General features: G+C 43.6%; 1 protein-coding gene across 5 annotated transcripts in view; it reads right to left on the reverse strand.

Moving 5' to 3' along the window:
• The window catches only part of LOC308280515 (glucokinase regulatory protein-like), a 16,903-nt gene extending 3,520 nt beyond the window's left edge, over nucleotides 1-13,383 (reverse strand). Inside the window, exons 1-10 of one of the 5 annotated variants that reach the window (XM_080720820.1) lie at nucleotides 13,128-13,383; nucleotides 11,029-11,178; nucleotides 8,484-8,552; nucleotides 6,414-6,482; nucleotides 5,627-5,700; nucleotides 4,577-4,643; nucleotides 3,296-3,391; nucleotides 2,940-3,034; nucleotides 2,121-2,226; nucleotides 764-882 (exon numbers count right to left, since the gene is read on the reverse strand). In XM_080720820.1, coding sequence (XP_080576946.1) covers nucleotides 764-882; nucleotides 2,121-2,226; nucleotides 2,940-3,034; nucleotides 3,296-3,391; nucleotides 4,577-4,643; nucleotides 5,627-5,700; nucleotides 6,414-6,482; nucleotides 8,484-8,552; nucleotides 11,029-11,118 — 785 coding nt within the window. In that variant the 5' untranslated portion in view covers nucleotides 11,119-11,178; nucleotides 13,128-13,383. Of the gene's footprint in view, nucleotides 1-763; nucleotides 883-2,120; nucleotides 2,227-2,939; nucleotides 3,035-3,295; nucleotides 3,392-4,576; nucleotides 4,644-5,626; nucleotides 5,701-6,413; nucleotides 6,483-8,483; nucleotides 8,553-11,028; nucleotides 11,179-12,455; nucleotides 12,574-13,127 lie in introns of those variants that run through there. The other 4 variants (XM_080720817.1, XM_080720816.1, XM_080720819.1 and 1 more) reach the window with 4 other exon arrangements.
• Between the last annotated feature and the right edge of the window lie 365 nt (nucleotides 13,384-13,748).

Genomic DNA, 13,748 nt, shown 5'->3' on the forward strand with positions numbered 1-13,748 from the left:
GAAAAGAGATTCTCTTTCGTGCAAAACAAATGCTTGCATTTGATTCAGAATCCCGAAAAAACCCTAGTTTGATCCCTCACTTGCTACTTAAAGCATATTTATTTTTTGTATTATTTTACTGTATAGTAAAGTCTATGAGACCCTAACTTTGATTGGCTCCCACAAGTTTCCCAAGACAAATCTGCGATGTCCCTATAGCCAAAAATGTTCCATATATGGCATGTTCTTACTGTGTGCCAAATGTCATGCTTAAAGTGCACGATCTTTGCCCGAAACGCTCGGACTACAGGGAGTGAGGAAACGGATTCACCTTTCCCAAAATGTTACTTGATACGGGCGCTTGTGTGCTATGTGGTTTCCTGTACGATGAGGGTATGTGTATGGTTTCTTACAGGGATGTGCTGGCCATTGGGAAAAGCGGGACAACTCCCGAACGGCCGGTACAGGCCGGCCGGGAATGCCCTGCTTCATCATACAAGGCCGTCACACAAAAGTAGTGAAAACAGCAGATCTACAAGCACACAACGCCTCGCACCGTGCTTGTAGATCGGCTGTTTTCACTAGTTTAAATCGTTTTTAAAATGATAAATACAAAACTAACGGTTTTGGACATACAAGGTTTCCACCCGGCAACGACGAAATATAACTCATGTAATTGGCCCACTTGTCATGATCTGAAATGGCAAAGTAGCAGCAATGAGGGCCTCTCCAACTCTTTTTTCCCGGGCTGAATCAGGGGCCCAGCACGTCCCTGGTTTCTTACTTGAATGATACAGGTGTGTGTGCATGAGCAGCAGCATGTGCAGCGGTCAGAATGCTCTCAATCAGGATCTTAGTCGCGCTGCCCCCCTTCATCCTGGAAGAACCACTGATGGCCTCAGGCTTACCACACACACACACACACACACACACACACACACACACACACACACACACACACACACACACACAGACACACAGACACACAGACACACAGACTTAGATTTGTACTAGAAGTGTGCTCCATGGAGCATGTGTCTCTGCCCACACCCTCGGTGGGGTCGGCGATAGGGCCTTTCTGTGTGGAGTTTGCATGTTCTCCCCGTGTCTCCTAGGGTTGATACCCTCACAAAAACATGCAGTAATCGTGGTCTCAATAATGCCTCCCCCTGGCCAGCCGGGGCGCTTGATGGAGGGGAAAGGAACTGGTTGGAATAACGTGTTCCTTCCACGCGTTACGTCCATCCCGGGGAAATCCCCCCTGTCAGGTGAAAAGAAACAACTTGGACTACTCATGCATTGAAGGAAGCATGAGGTCAGTCCGGAGAGCAGAGCCCAGGATTACATAGGCAATTGGCACTGGGTGAAAAAATGGGTTGCAAAATCGTGGGATAAAAATTATATATATATATTAAAAAAAAAGAGCATGTGTCTCTGCCAGGCCAGGTTGCCTACCTAGGGCCTGCAAACACATCTTGATCACATGACGCCCAGATAATGTGTACCGGTTTGTGTGAGTATACAGCAATAGTCGTGTGATTTTAAGAAATCGCAAAATGGCCTGTGAGTGGAGAGTGAGAATCCCAATTTATTTTAGATTTTCTCTGTTTAAAAGTTATTGGCCAATACGTTAAGTGGGCTGGAGATTAGCTTTTCACAATCGGACGGACACACCACAGACGGTTTCGATCACATGGTTTGAGTGATAGAAACATTTTTATATTAACCACCTGAACCATAGCGTCCATATACTGAGAACTGTAGCCAAAAATAGCCGGTCTACAAGCTCACAACGCCTTGCAGCGAGCTTGTAGATTGTCTTTTTTCAATCGAGGTTTGGTGTAGAGGGGAAAAAGAGCAGACTAAGTACAGAGTTAAAGGTCAAGTTTATTAAGTATTGACGGTTCAATCGGTTAAATATCTGAAAACACTCATTGACATGAATCCAAAATACACTGATGATTGTGCTGTCAAACAATGAAACTATATGGAATCTATGAAAAGGTTGTGGGGGTCCCCGCTTCATCTCTCTCTCAACTAAGGGGTCCTTGGCCTGAAAACGTTGAATACCCCTGTTCTAGTCAAACACACGCACGCGCGCACACACACACACACGCTGAAAGTAATGCATTTCCTCTTACTCCAACAACAGGGTTGAGGATGAAGGCTCTGTGATGCGTCTCCAGTTCTTCCATCCTCTGGACCACGGCTCTGAAAGTGAGTGTGCAGCCCTGCATGGGTTCATCCCTACACACACACACACGCACACGCACACACACACACACACAAATCTGTTCGCACACACTCAAACATTGACGTGTAGGCTTGTCACGATACTGGATTTCTAACTTCGATACGATATTTCGAAACATTTCGATACTCGATACCATTTTCGATGCCACGCAACCAAAGCGATTTCAGAGTAAAAATGTTTATTTTTATTTAAATACAGAACTTCTTGAGGTAGATGGTAGTGCACTTTTTAAAGGCCTGCCTTTTCACATTCTAAGTACAAATAGGCCTTTAAAATAACTAGGAATAAGCCAAAGTAGGAAGGACACACATAAAATTAATGTTGGTGTAAACCAACGAGAGAGGTAAAACTGATCAATATTATCGATATTATTATTGAAACTATAGAAAAGTCATATTGAAAACACTCGTGGGCACATTTATTTTATTTTCCATCATTATAATTATAAGTTTGTGTGCAAAGTTTGGCATGGATAGGGGCCACAGTGCCGGAGATAATAGGGCCAAAAGTGTGACGTGATGTGATGTGATGTGATGTGATGTGATGTGACGGACGGACGGACGGACGGACAGACAGACAGCCAGTGGAGCTTTTCATAGTAACTTGCGACCTGATGGGCACACGCGAGCGCGCGCGCGCGCGTGTGTGTGTGTGTGTACACTACACACACACTTGTATATCCTTGTATATACACATCTACACACACCTAGCCTGAGACACAGGATTGAAGCCAACCAGTACAGGAGTATAGATCTCAGGGTGCTGAAGGCAAAGGTCAAGCTGTCCCGCCACAAATGGAGCCTAAATGAAACACACTGTGATTAGAGCAGTTAGAAACATGGCTAAGTCTAAGGATTGGTCAGAAAGTTTCAGAGGAGATATTAGTGCTTTGTACAAAAAAGGAAAAGGATATAAAACAATTGCAAAGGCAGGGTTTTTAGCGTAGTTCAGCATAGTTCACAAGTTCTAAGTTAAAGGAACAGTGGCTACACTAATAAACCTAATTTTCAGAGGGGGTTGAATAATTTCCAGCACAACGGTAATAATAAATAATTGCCATACCGAGAGACCACAGGAAATGGCGATGAACAGGACCCGCTTCTTGCCCTCACAGACCTGCAGGCCAGACCAGTAAGAGTACTTTAAAGTGGGGTCCCACTCCGGAGACCACAAGGGGTTCCCCAGAAAAATGAGTTAATTTAGCATCAAAATCAGTTGAACCGCTTTAACCCTAGTACAGTACATCAGCTTTTTAAAAATAGCCGATCTATACAAGCTCACAGCTTGTGAACTCCTAGATCTGCTATTTAAAATCAAATTGTGAACATTTTGGAACCTTATTGAAATATTCTAACAAATCTTGTATGGGGGTTGTTGGCACAATATGTTTTCAGGTTAAATACTATTTGGGGGTCCTTGACATTAAAAAAGGTTTGAGAACCACTGCAATGCTGAACCTCCAAACCCCTCAGTAACGTGATCAAACAAAATGTGTTACAGGACTCAGGGGAAACGGTTATTTCTAGATCAAGATTGTACTTCACTGTAATAATCTCAGGGGAATATACAGTATACACCTACACCACATCTATATGCTCTAGAGCTGTATAGCAGAGTTGACATCAACTGGTTTCCTTATTAGATTAGAACCACAACTCAGTCCATAGTGACTTTGAATGTCCCTTGAGGGTGCACAGCCAATGAAACCACAGCGAGATACTACATCACAGGCAGGCGAAATACATATTTAAACACCATAGTAGTGTCAGAGTGTGTGTGTGCCAGTCGCCAGTGAGTGGTGATTTCCAGGTGCTGCCTATCCTCTGATTGCTGGGTGCCAATCGTTAGCCTCCCTGTGATTTTTTGGGGTTGCCTACTTAGGTGCACCACCAGGCACCTGGAGACTTTTGGCAATACTTGGAGTAGTACTGTCCCCTGCACGCCTGCCATGCACTTAGTTTATTTAATAAACTAAGTGCACATTTGTAGTCCACTAAACCTCATTAAGCTTGCCGAGTGCAAGTCTTTCTGTAGTCACTGAGATGATGGTTTAGGTCTACCTATTGGTGTCACTACTGTGACACCAACTAACAATCTGGCTATAGCTATCGTCAAAGAAAAGGTCCTATTCACTTGAGTTAGTCTGTTCTCGAGAGACTAGGTCCGGGCAGATAGACTTTTGGACAGCCAGACCTCTTACAGAACCATGCTATAAAAACAAAACGCATCATACGCACACACACATAATTGACCATCCCTCCCTGCATGACCAGAACCATTTTAAATGGCCACTGTGTGAATATGGTCAATAGCATACAGTAAAAGTACAATGATGTGCCTGACCGTCTTCAGACTTAGCATGCCCAGTTTGGGATCGTCTTCAGGAGCTTCCTGGGAAGTGAGGAGAGCTCTGAGGAGAAACATGGAGAGATAAAGAACCTCACGTCACTGAGCTGACATCTACAATGACACATAGATGGAGAAATGGCCTCACTTGTTTATCCTTTTTCAATTTGCATTTCCAGTTGTATTTGACCTCCATCCTTATATTAGTCAGGGAAAATTAGCAGAATACCTGTCAAATCTGGGAATAAATTCCTTACCAAACAATTTCTTCACCAATGTGTTTGTAAAGGTGTATAGTAACATATCTAACAAAGATTGAAATTCAACATCCCTAGCAAAATATTTGACAGCTAGGGTAATTCTGGGTCTCATTCACTTACTATACACTGTACTATAAAGGCAAAAATCACTCCCAAAAATATACTTTAAGTAGCATGTTAGGGGTCTAACTAGGTGTTTTTAATTATTCTGAATCCATTGCAAGCATTTGTTTTGCACAAAAAACATTCCTTGGGCCATAAATGGACCCCATACACCTTGTGAAAAGTGATGACTCATCACTAAACCATCGTTTTTTGGCATCTGTTTTTGGCCCAATGAATGTTTTTCATGCAAAATAAATGCTTGCAATGGATTCAGAATAATTAAAAACACCTAGTTAGACCCCTAACATGCTACTTAAAGCATCTTTTTGGGAGTGATTTTTTTCCCTTATAGTACAGTGTATAGTAAGTGAATGAGACCCAGAATTACCCTAGCTGTCAAACATTTTGCTAGGGATGTTGAATTTCAATCTTTGTTAGATATGTTACTAGACACCTTTACGAACACATTGGTGAAGAAATTGTTTGGTAAGGAATTTATTCCCATGGTTTTATTAAAATTCCCTGACTATATAGACAGGATGAACAATGACTTACAAAATGTACACAAAGCTTCACATGGAAACACAATATACTGTAGCATAAAACATGTACAGGTCAAATGCACATGTACTGTATAAGAGCAGAAAATGACAGAGGCCTTTAACACCAATGATTAACACACCTGTCTCCTCCAGCAATAAGGTAAGAGTAGACGGGAGTCTGGTTCCTTTCTCTCAGTAATCTGTTGAAGCACGTCTGATAATGAAACAGATATTTCTTGTTAAGCATATAATTTGTCTTGTGCATAACATTCAGCAGCAGCATTTTCAAAGCCTCGCCCGGGACCCAAAGTTATGTTGAAGGAAGATTGAAATGGCTATTAGTCTTAGTATAGTAGGCCAGTCTGCCCTTGAAGGTGAATGGACAAGGGAGTCCCACTTTAGGCCTAGAATTATTGAATGCTTTAACCAGTGAATTTTTTTGGAAAAAGTCGTGAAAATGTGTGCAAATCTTTGAATATATGTATTTTCAAAGCGAACGTTTGTAACTCAAATGTTGCTTCTGGGTGGTCCCTGGAACTAAATATTTTGAGATGGGGGTCCGTAGCCAAATAAATATCATTTTGGGGGTCCTGAGAACCACTGGCATAGTAGTCTCTCAAGAACAGACTAACTGAGCTCCAGTTAAGTAAAAAGGACCTTTTCTTTGGCGATGGCTGGCCAGATTGCTGACATAGAAACACAGGTTTTTCAAAAAAACCTTAGAAGGATTCAAAAGACACTTATAGAATCGGGTCAAAATTCTAATTTTCACGATTTTTCAAAAATGGCAGATCTACAAGCTCGCAGCGCGGCACTCGGTGCCGCGCTGTGAGCTTGTATATCTGCAATTTTTCAGTAGTTAAAGCATAAAATAATGATACACCATAATGTGTACCCGTTCTGAATGGGTTAGAGAAAACATTTTACCGCAATGAGGAAAACTATACGGCCAGAGGTTCCACAACCGCTTAATACAACCTTGCTCTCCTCCGGCTCCTGTTGAGTAAGCAGCAGATAGGATGGCTTTTAGCATGACTGGTGGTAGCTTGTTCAGTATTCAGTTAAGCGAGTGATTCATTAGGTATTTTCATTACATGATGCACTTTTGTCAGATTACATGCTTATCACATTTTCTCATCTGTTAAAAAAGTATGTTTGCAGGGGCGTCACAAATTCTGGGCCCTGGGTACAAGGATTCACTACGGCCCCCCCCATGAATGTTAACTATTGAAAAATAGCAGATATACAAGCTCACAGCGCGGCACAGAGTGCCGCGCTGCGAGCTTGTAGATCTGCTATTTTTGAAAAGTCGTGAAAATGTGTGCAAGAAACCTACCTAACCTTTCCATGTCAAGGACCCCCACCCCAAGATGATATGTATTTGGCCACGGACCTCCATCTCAAAATATTTAGTTCCAGGGACCCCCCAGAAGCAAAATTTGAGTTACGAAGTAAAAAAATACATACCGGTATATTCAAAGATTTGCACACATTTTCATGACTTTTCAAAAATAGTAGATCTACAAGCTCGCAGCCGCGCTGTGAGCTTGTAGATCTGCTATTTTTCAATAGCTAAAGTTACTAGGGCCCCACCTTGGGCCCTAGTAACTCAGTCCCACTTTCCTACCCCTTGTGACGCCCCTGTATGTTTGCCTCACTGAGAGATGTGTTCATTTGTCTAGTATCCTGTGGTTTTGGTGAGTTGACGTTGAGCTGTTTTGAGCAACTGTTTTTGAAAATGTTATTGTAGCCCCCTTTCCACTGCAAGAACCAGAACTCTCCAGAACCGGAACTTATTTTTGTTGGTTCTGGTTTTATTTCCATTGCGTACGGCACGGTTCCAGGCAAGGTTCCTGCCAGGAACCTTTTTTCGGTCCTGCTCCTGTAGTAGAACTAAACTTGAGTTCTGGGAACCTATGGGCGGGGCCAGCAGCTCTGCTGCTCGTGCTCGGACCCCGGTTAGTTCTGGTTATGTGGAAAGTTCTTGATTCTGGAACATTCTGGTTCTGGGTCGGCCCTACAGTGGAAATGGGGCTTAACAGTGTACAGCAGGGTTCGCCAATTAGTTTTCCCCAAGGGCCGAATTATGTCTAGGGTACCAAGCCGAGGGCCACAACATTGCAGGAGGCGACGGTGGCATTCCCGCTACTCCAGATATCGTTGTTGTCGGGTGAAAATCTTGTAGGCCTATGTCCAAAACCGTTCGTTTTAGTTTTTTACAACAAGGGTTCATATTTTAGATTGTAATTAGAGAAAAGAAAAAGTGAGTGTTAAAATGTTTTCGTTTGCTTGGTTCTATTGTTTTATCGCGTTTACCGTGCTAAAATGTGGGGCATGCGTACGCATTGGGGCATGCGTACAAGTGGCTAAATATGTCTTTTTACACACAATAAGCCAGCAGTTTCTTTATTGCTATTTACAGTAACACATCTAGCCCCCATAATTCACATCCAACCATGAAAGGTTGCGTTATATCTTGGGAATTGGCTTATTTTGTGTAAAATGACATATTTAGCCACTTGTACGTATGCCCCCAACCACTGAAATAAGAATCTCTAAAACAATAGAAAGAAAGAAATTAAATCATTTTAACACTCATCTTTTATATTCTGTAATTACAATCTAAAATATGAACCCTTGTTGTAAAAAACTAAAGTTGTCCTTTAAACTAGTGAAAACAGCCGATCTACAAGCACACAACGCCTCTGCATTTATTATTTTAATAATGATTTAGTGCGAGGCGTTGTGTGCTTAGATCTGCTGTTTTTACTACTTTTGTGCGACAGCCTTGTATGATGAAGCAGGGCTTTGCTTTGCGAAAGAACGTACAAATTTGGAGATACGACGATATACTAGTGTTGTTGCTGCTCTTACAGCACCATTATTACTGGGGTTGGTGGGGGCCAGACAGTAGCCCCCCGCGGGCCGCCTATTGGGGAACCCTGCCAGCTGCTGTACAGTATGTGTGAGCAAGGGAGAGCAGTATCATATATTTACCTTAAGAATAAGCTCCACATGCTTGGCTACCTCCATCATGGTGTTCACCACACGCTGGCTGAAAAGCCTCTGCAGTGGACACACACACACACACACACACACACACACACACACACACACACACACACACACACACACACACACACACACACACACACACACACACACACACACACACACACACACACACACACCACACACACACACACACGTGCACGCACAGCTTTGCTTTATCCACCTGTTTCAGCAGGAGTTTACTGGAGATTATTTGGACCACACTTCCGGTTTAACAGCAGACATACAAGCTCACGTCGCGTCGCAGATGCAGCCCGTTGTGAGCTTGTAAATCACACTCGGCTGCGGCGCCGGAAGCTCGGTACAGCGTCTGCGCAATGCACTATGGGGCGTTGGAAACTCGTGGATAGCCAAGTATGAGATTAATTTAAGGCAGTGGTTCTAAAAGTGGGGTCTGTGGACATGGAGTTCCTTGGGGGAGGGGGTTCCCACCAGCCAAATTATTTATAGCCATAGGAACCAAATGGACCCTTACAGGTCTGTAACTTTGACAGTGTACAACGTTTCTACTCTGCCAGGAGTTATGGGGGCCTGAATCCATACCAAACCAGGGGGTCCTCTTTTGGTTCTATGGGGCCCACATTGACCAAATAATGTTCTCTCTGATTCTGTGGACCAGTGGTTCGGGGACCACCAGTGGTCTTTGAGGGGGTTCCAGGTGGTCCCCAGCTAAAATGATGGAGAACCTAATGGACCCTTGGCCTTGGACCCTTAACCAAATGGACCCTTATGGATCTGTAACTCTTGAAAGTGTCAAATTAAACCAAATGGACCCTTATGGTTCCATTTTGTTTCATTATTTTACGCTCTCAATAGTCAGCGTTTGCCTGTCAGCGTTTGCCTGTCATCTCTCCTATGGTAGCCTGCCACCTCAATACAGCATGGAAGTGTTGACAAAATCTTATGCAACGAGAACAATATATTCTTTTTGGGGGTTTTGGGTCTGAGAGACAAAAAATCTCATCAAAATGGTGGTCCGTGGCTCAAATGCTGAGAAAAGAATGGGCCTTGTGTTACGGCCTGGCTGTTTTTCATTTTGTTTTAGTCTGTTTTTCCCTATAGGCCAGGGTCTGGCCCACAGACATAAAAAGGTAGACGCCTCTTCCGGCTCTCTGGTACCCGTCTCGCCTTGGTGGGCATTTTTGATTGACAGGCTTGGAATTCTTCTGTGTGCGTAACAGACAACAAGGTCGGTAGGCAAATCAGAGGCAGGTTTGAAAAAGTCCCGGAAAAGACGCGTTGTGATTGGCCAGTAGTTTTTTTGAGTGGCAGCCTGCCCTCGACACTTCCTCTTTTCTGCCTATCAAGTTGGACGGGTCGCTCCAATCAACTGCAGCGGGTGGACGAGGTATCTAGCTTTTTATATCTGTGGTCTGGCCTAGCCTGGTTAATAAACCAGACTGCACAACACCACCCCCTGTTGGTAGTGGTGGTGTTGTGTAGTCTGGCCCTTCACATTAAATAAGCTTTTTCCACCAGCCCTCAGAGAGGGCGAGCCAATCAGGGCTGTAGGCTTGGGGCACGTGGTGGGTTGTGGCCTGGTTCAAAACCATTCAGCCAATCAGGCGAGTCTGTGTGTATTCAAACACATTCCCCCCTCCACTCTTATTACAGACATCAGACAGATTGTAGTCTTTGATGCTTTCAGTGACTAACGAGCTATTGACACTTGTATGGCTCAATCAATTACAGCAGCTCACAAGAAGTTCAGAGGGAGCAATTAAGAGCAAATCAACTTAACATTTTTTTAAACCACTCCCTGCCGGCCCCCCCAGAAGTGGAATGTCTGCCCGAAATCTCAGACTCTCTTCCCAAAACGAAGTGTGTGATAGAGTCTGACGCTTGCAGTCAGGCTAGGTCTGGCCTGGCTAGTGTGGGCGTGTGAAGGTCTACCTGGGCGTTGTTCTCATTTCCCAACTCATCCTGCTGTTGGCTGGCTGCTCACCTGGGGTGGTTCCTCTCATCAAGCAGAGAGGATAAAAGCCCTGGCTCTCCACTCCAGCCCTTGCCAGTTTGTTCAGTTGCCGGGCGACCGGTAAAAGTCCCTGTGCCTCTGCTCCTCAGTTTGTTTAGATTGCTTATTGCGTATCACTAATTCCTGAGATCGTTGCGACACCAGATTGAAAGGCAGTATAGATTTCTCACTATAATCTCCCTCTTTCATGCACTTTCTGTCTTCCTCTTCAATCTCTGCCCCCCTCCCTTCTATGTGCCTTCTTGGTCGATGTAGTATTTTATTCTTTCTTTGTCCTTTTGTGTTTTTGTATCAAGTGAAGGAATTTGTACTGTATTCCAAGTGTTTGGTAGTATTTCTTATATTTGTAATTTTAGTTTAGTTTAGTAGAAAAGGGCATTTTGAGTTTACACAACAAAAAAAAAGGTTGAAAACCACTGCTGCAGACACATAAGTAGTAACCAATCTGTAATCAATAACATCCCTTTCTCTCAGATAAATGACCCCTGACCTTACCTCATACGTGTTTCCTGCCTCCTCCTGAAACATCTGGGCATCACAGGCCTGTAGCAGGCTCACTATCCGACTGGCCGAGGCCCGGTCCATGTCCCGGGTCAGAGGGTTGGACTTCTCTGAGACCGGAAGGCAGGGCTCATAATCTGGACACTGACAAACAAGGCAGGAATTTCAGGGAGGCCATGAAGGCCATGGCTGCCGTTGCCCCTCTGTTTGGCCTTGTGCCCCTCAAAACAATGGCATGACCTGAGGCCACAGTGGCCTTAATGCCCAAGCTGACTGTATAGTAGCCTACCACTTTCTCCTCTGTCTCTTTCTTGTCAATATGTAGACAGTAGACACCAGTGTCTCTCTCTTGTCATGTAGACACCAGTGTCCTTTGTTTAGATTCTGAAATCTTAACTACCCTGAGTCCCCATCTTTAAACCAATCCAGTCACTTTGATTGGTGCAGGGCTGAGCATGGATCAGATGGTAAATACCATCATTTATCTATTTCACTGCATATTAGGTTATCATCCCTAACCCTTAAAGATTCAACACATTATTTCAATAGACTAAAGTCTTGTTTTATTTTATGGCCTTCCTGCTCTGGCATTTGGCCCTTGTGCCCTCAAAAAATGGAAAACACCAAAGGCCAAGTGGCCTTGCCCCTAAAATGACAAAATTCCAGGCCTGCTAACAAACATTGACATCGCTGAGACAATGAACAATACAATTAATGGATGAATGAATGAGTCTGTGTGATGCAAGCATCTATTTCAGGGGTCTTCAACGTTTTCAGGCCAAGGACCCCTTAGCCGAGAGAGAGATGAAGCAGGGACCCCCACAACCTCTTGATAAATTCCATATAGTTTCATCGTTTGACAGCGCAATCATCAGTGTACTGTATGTTGGATTCATGTCAATTTGTATTTTTCATTCAGATATTTAACTACTTGAACCATCCATACTTAATAAACTTGACCTTTCACTCAATACTTCCCCCTCTACACCAAACCTCTTTGCCAAAAATAGCCGATCTACAACCTCTACAACGCCTCGCAGTCGCAGCGCGAGGCGTTGTTTTTGCCTAAAGTTCTCAGAATATGTTATGGAAGTTTAGGGTTCAAGTGGTTAATATAAAAAAAAGGAGAAAAAAGTTCTATCGCTCAAAAGATTTGGAGGACCCCTTGTAGTAACTCTGAGGACCCCCTAGGGGTCCCGAACCCCCTGTTGAAGACCCCTGATCTATTTGATTCAAATAGTATTTTCTACCAGGGGAGTTCCTTGATTTGACTTTCACTTTGGATGCAATAATGTTTCTGAACGTCAAAGAACAACTTCTTTCTGAATTGACTGTAACACATGCTGTGACCAGTATGGGTAATTATTAATAAACAGACATTGACATATTGGACCTATAGCTGCACCTCTGCCTTCTCTTACCTCCCATTCACGCATAGTGGACAGATTGAACGAACCCTCTGCTCCTGCCATTGTGTGTCTATTCTATATATGAGCCACTTGATTCCTGACATACAGTAGCCTTGCTCCACAACAGAACCTTTGCCCTGTATGTTGAACTTTCCTCTCCACAGTTACGGTAATGACTATATCCACAGTGACAAGGTTCACCCACAGATCGTTGCGACACAAGATTGAAAGGCAGTATAGATTTCTCACTATAATCTCCCTCTTTCATGCACTTTCTGTCTTCCTCTTCAATCTCTGCCACCCTCCATTCTATGTGCCTTCTTGGTCGATGGTAGTATTTTAGTATTTTTCTAGTATTTTAGTATTTTTCTATCAAGTGAAAGATAGGCCTACATTTTTTTAAATGGAATTTGTAGGCCTACTGTATTCCAAGTGTTTGGTAGTATTTATCTTATATTTGTCCTTAGTTTTATATCAAGTAGAAAAAAGGCTTTTTACAAAACCTACAACCATATATTTCAGTTATTCTATAGGGCAGTGTAGCTCTGGTCCATCGCTTTCACCTCCCGCATTGCTCCCGGTGAAGCTCTGACAGACCCGTCGGGAAACGCATGGACTCGAGATTGTCGGCCCCGCCGAGCGCTCAATACTAGTGAAAATAAACAAAACCGTTTCACTACTCACCAAACCAAAGGTCGTTTTGCGCTGTTGAAAGTCTATTCTCCGCGGTGGTGAACCCCTCAGCACCCCACCTACTCTGTAAAATACATTATTTTTGTCAAGAAAAAAAACGCACCCACCTCGAGCCACCTAGCGGCCACCACAGATACAATGGTTCACAACCCGGAAATAAGCGGCGGTCGAGTTGGATGCACTTTATTTCATGACAAAAATAATGTATTTTACAGAGTAGGTGGGGTGCTGAGGGGTTCACCACCGCGGAGAATAGACTTTCAACAGCGCAAAACGACCTTTGGTTTGGTGAGTAGTGAAACGGTTTTGTTTATTTTCACTAGTATTGAGCGCTCGGCGGGGCCGACAATCTCGAGTCCATGTGTTTCCCGACGGGTCTGTCAGAGCTTCACCGGGAGCAATGCGGGAGGTGAAAGCGATGGACCAGAGCTAAGGGCAGTGTTTCTCAAATGGGGGTATACTACAGGGGGTACGTGAGGAAAAAACGGGAAATGGGAATATGTGTACAGTATTTAGTGTTATAGAACATTGACAGACTTGGTGTGAATTACCTGCTCATTTGTAAATTGTTAAACCAAATTGCATCGATACCTTGATTAGTACAACTGTTAT

Source organism: Nannobrachium achirus (genome assembly GCF_963921795.1).
Source record: "Nannobrachium achirus genome assembly, chromosome: 24".
Taxonomy (NCBI): domain Eukaryota; kingdom Metazoa; phylum Chordata; class Actinopteri; order Myctophiformes; family Myctophidae; genus Nannobrachium; species Nannobrachium achirus.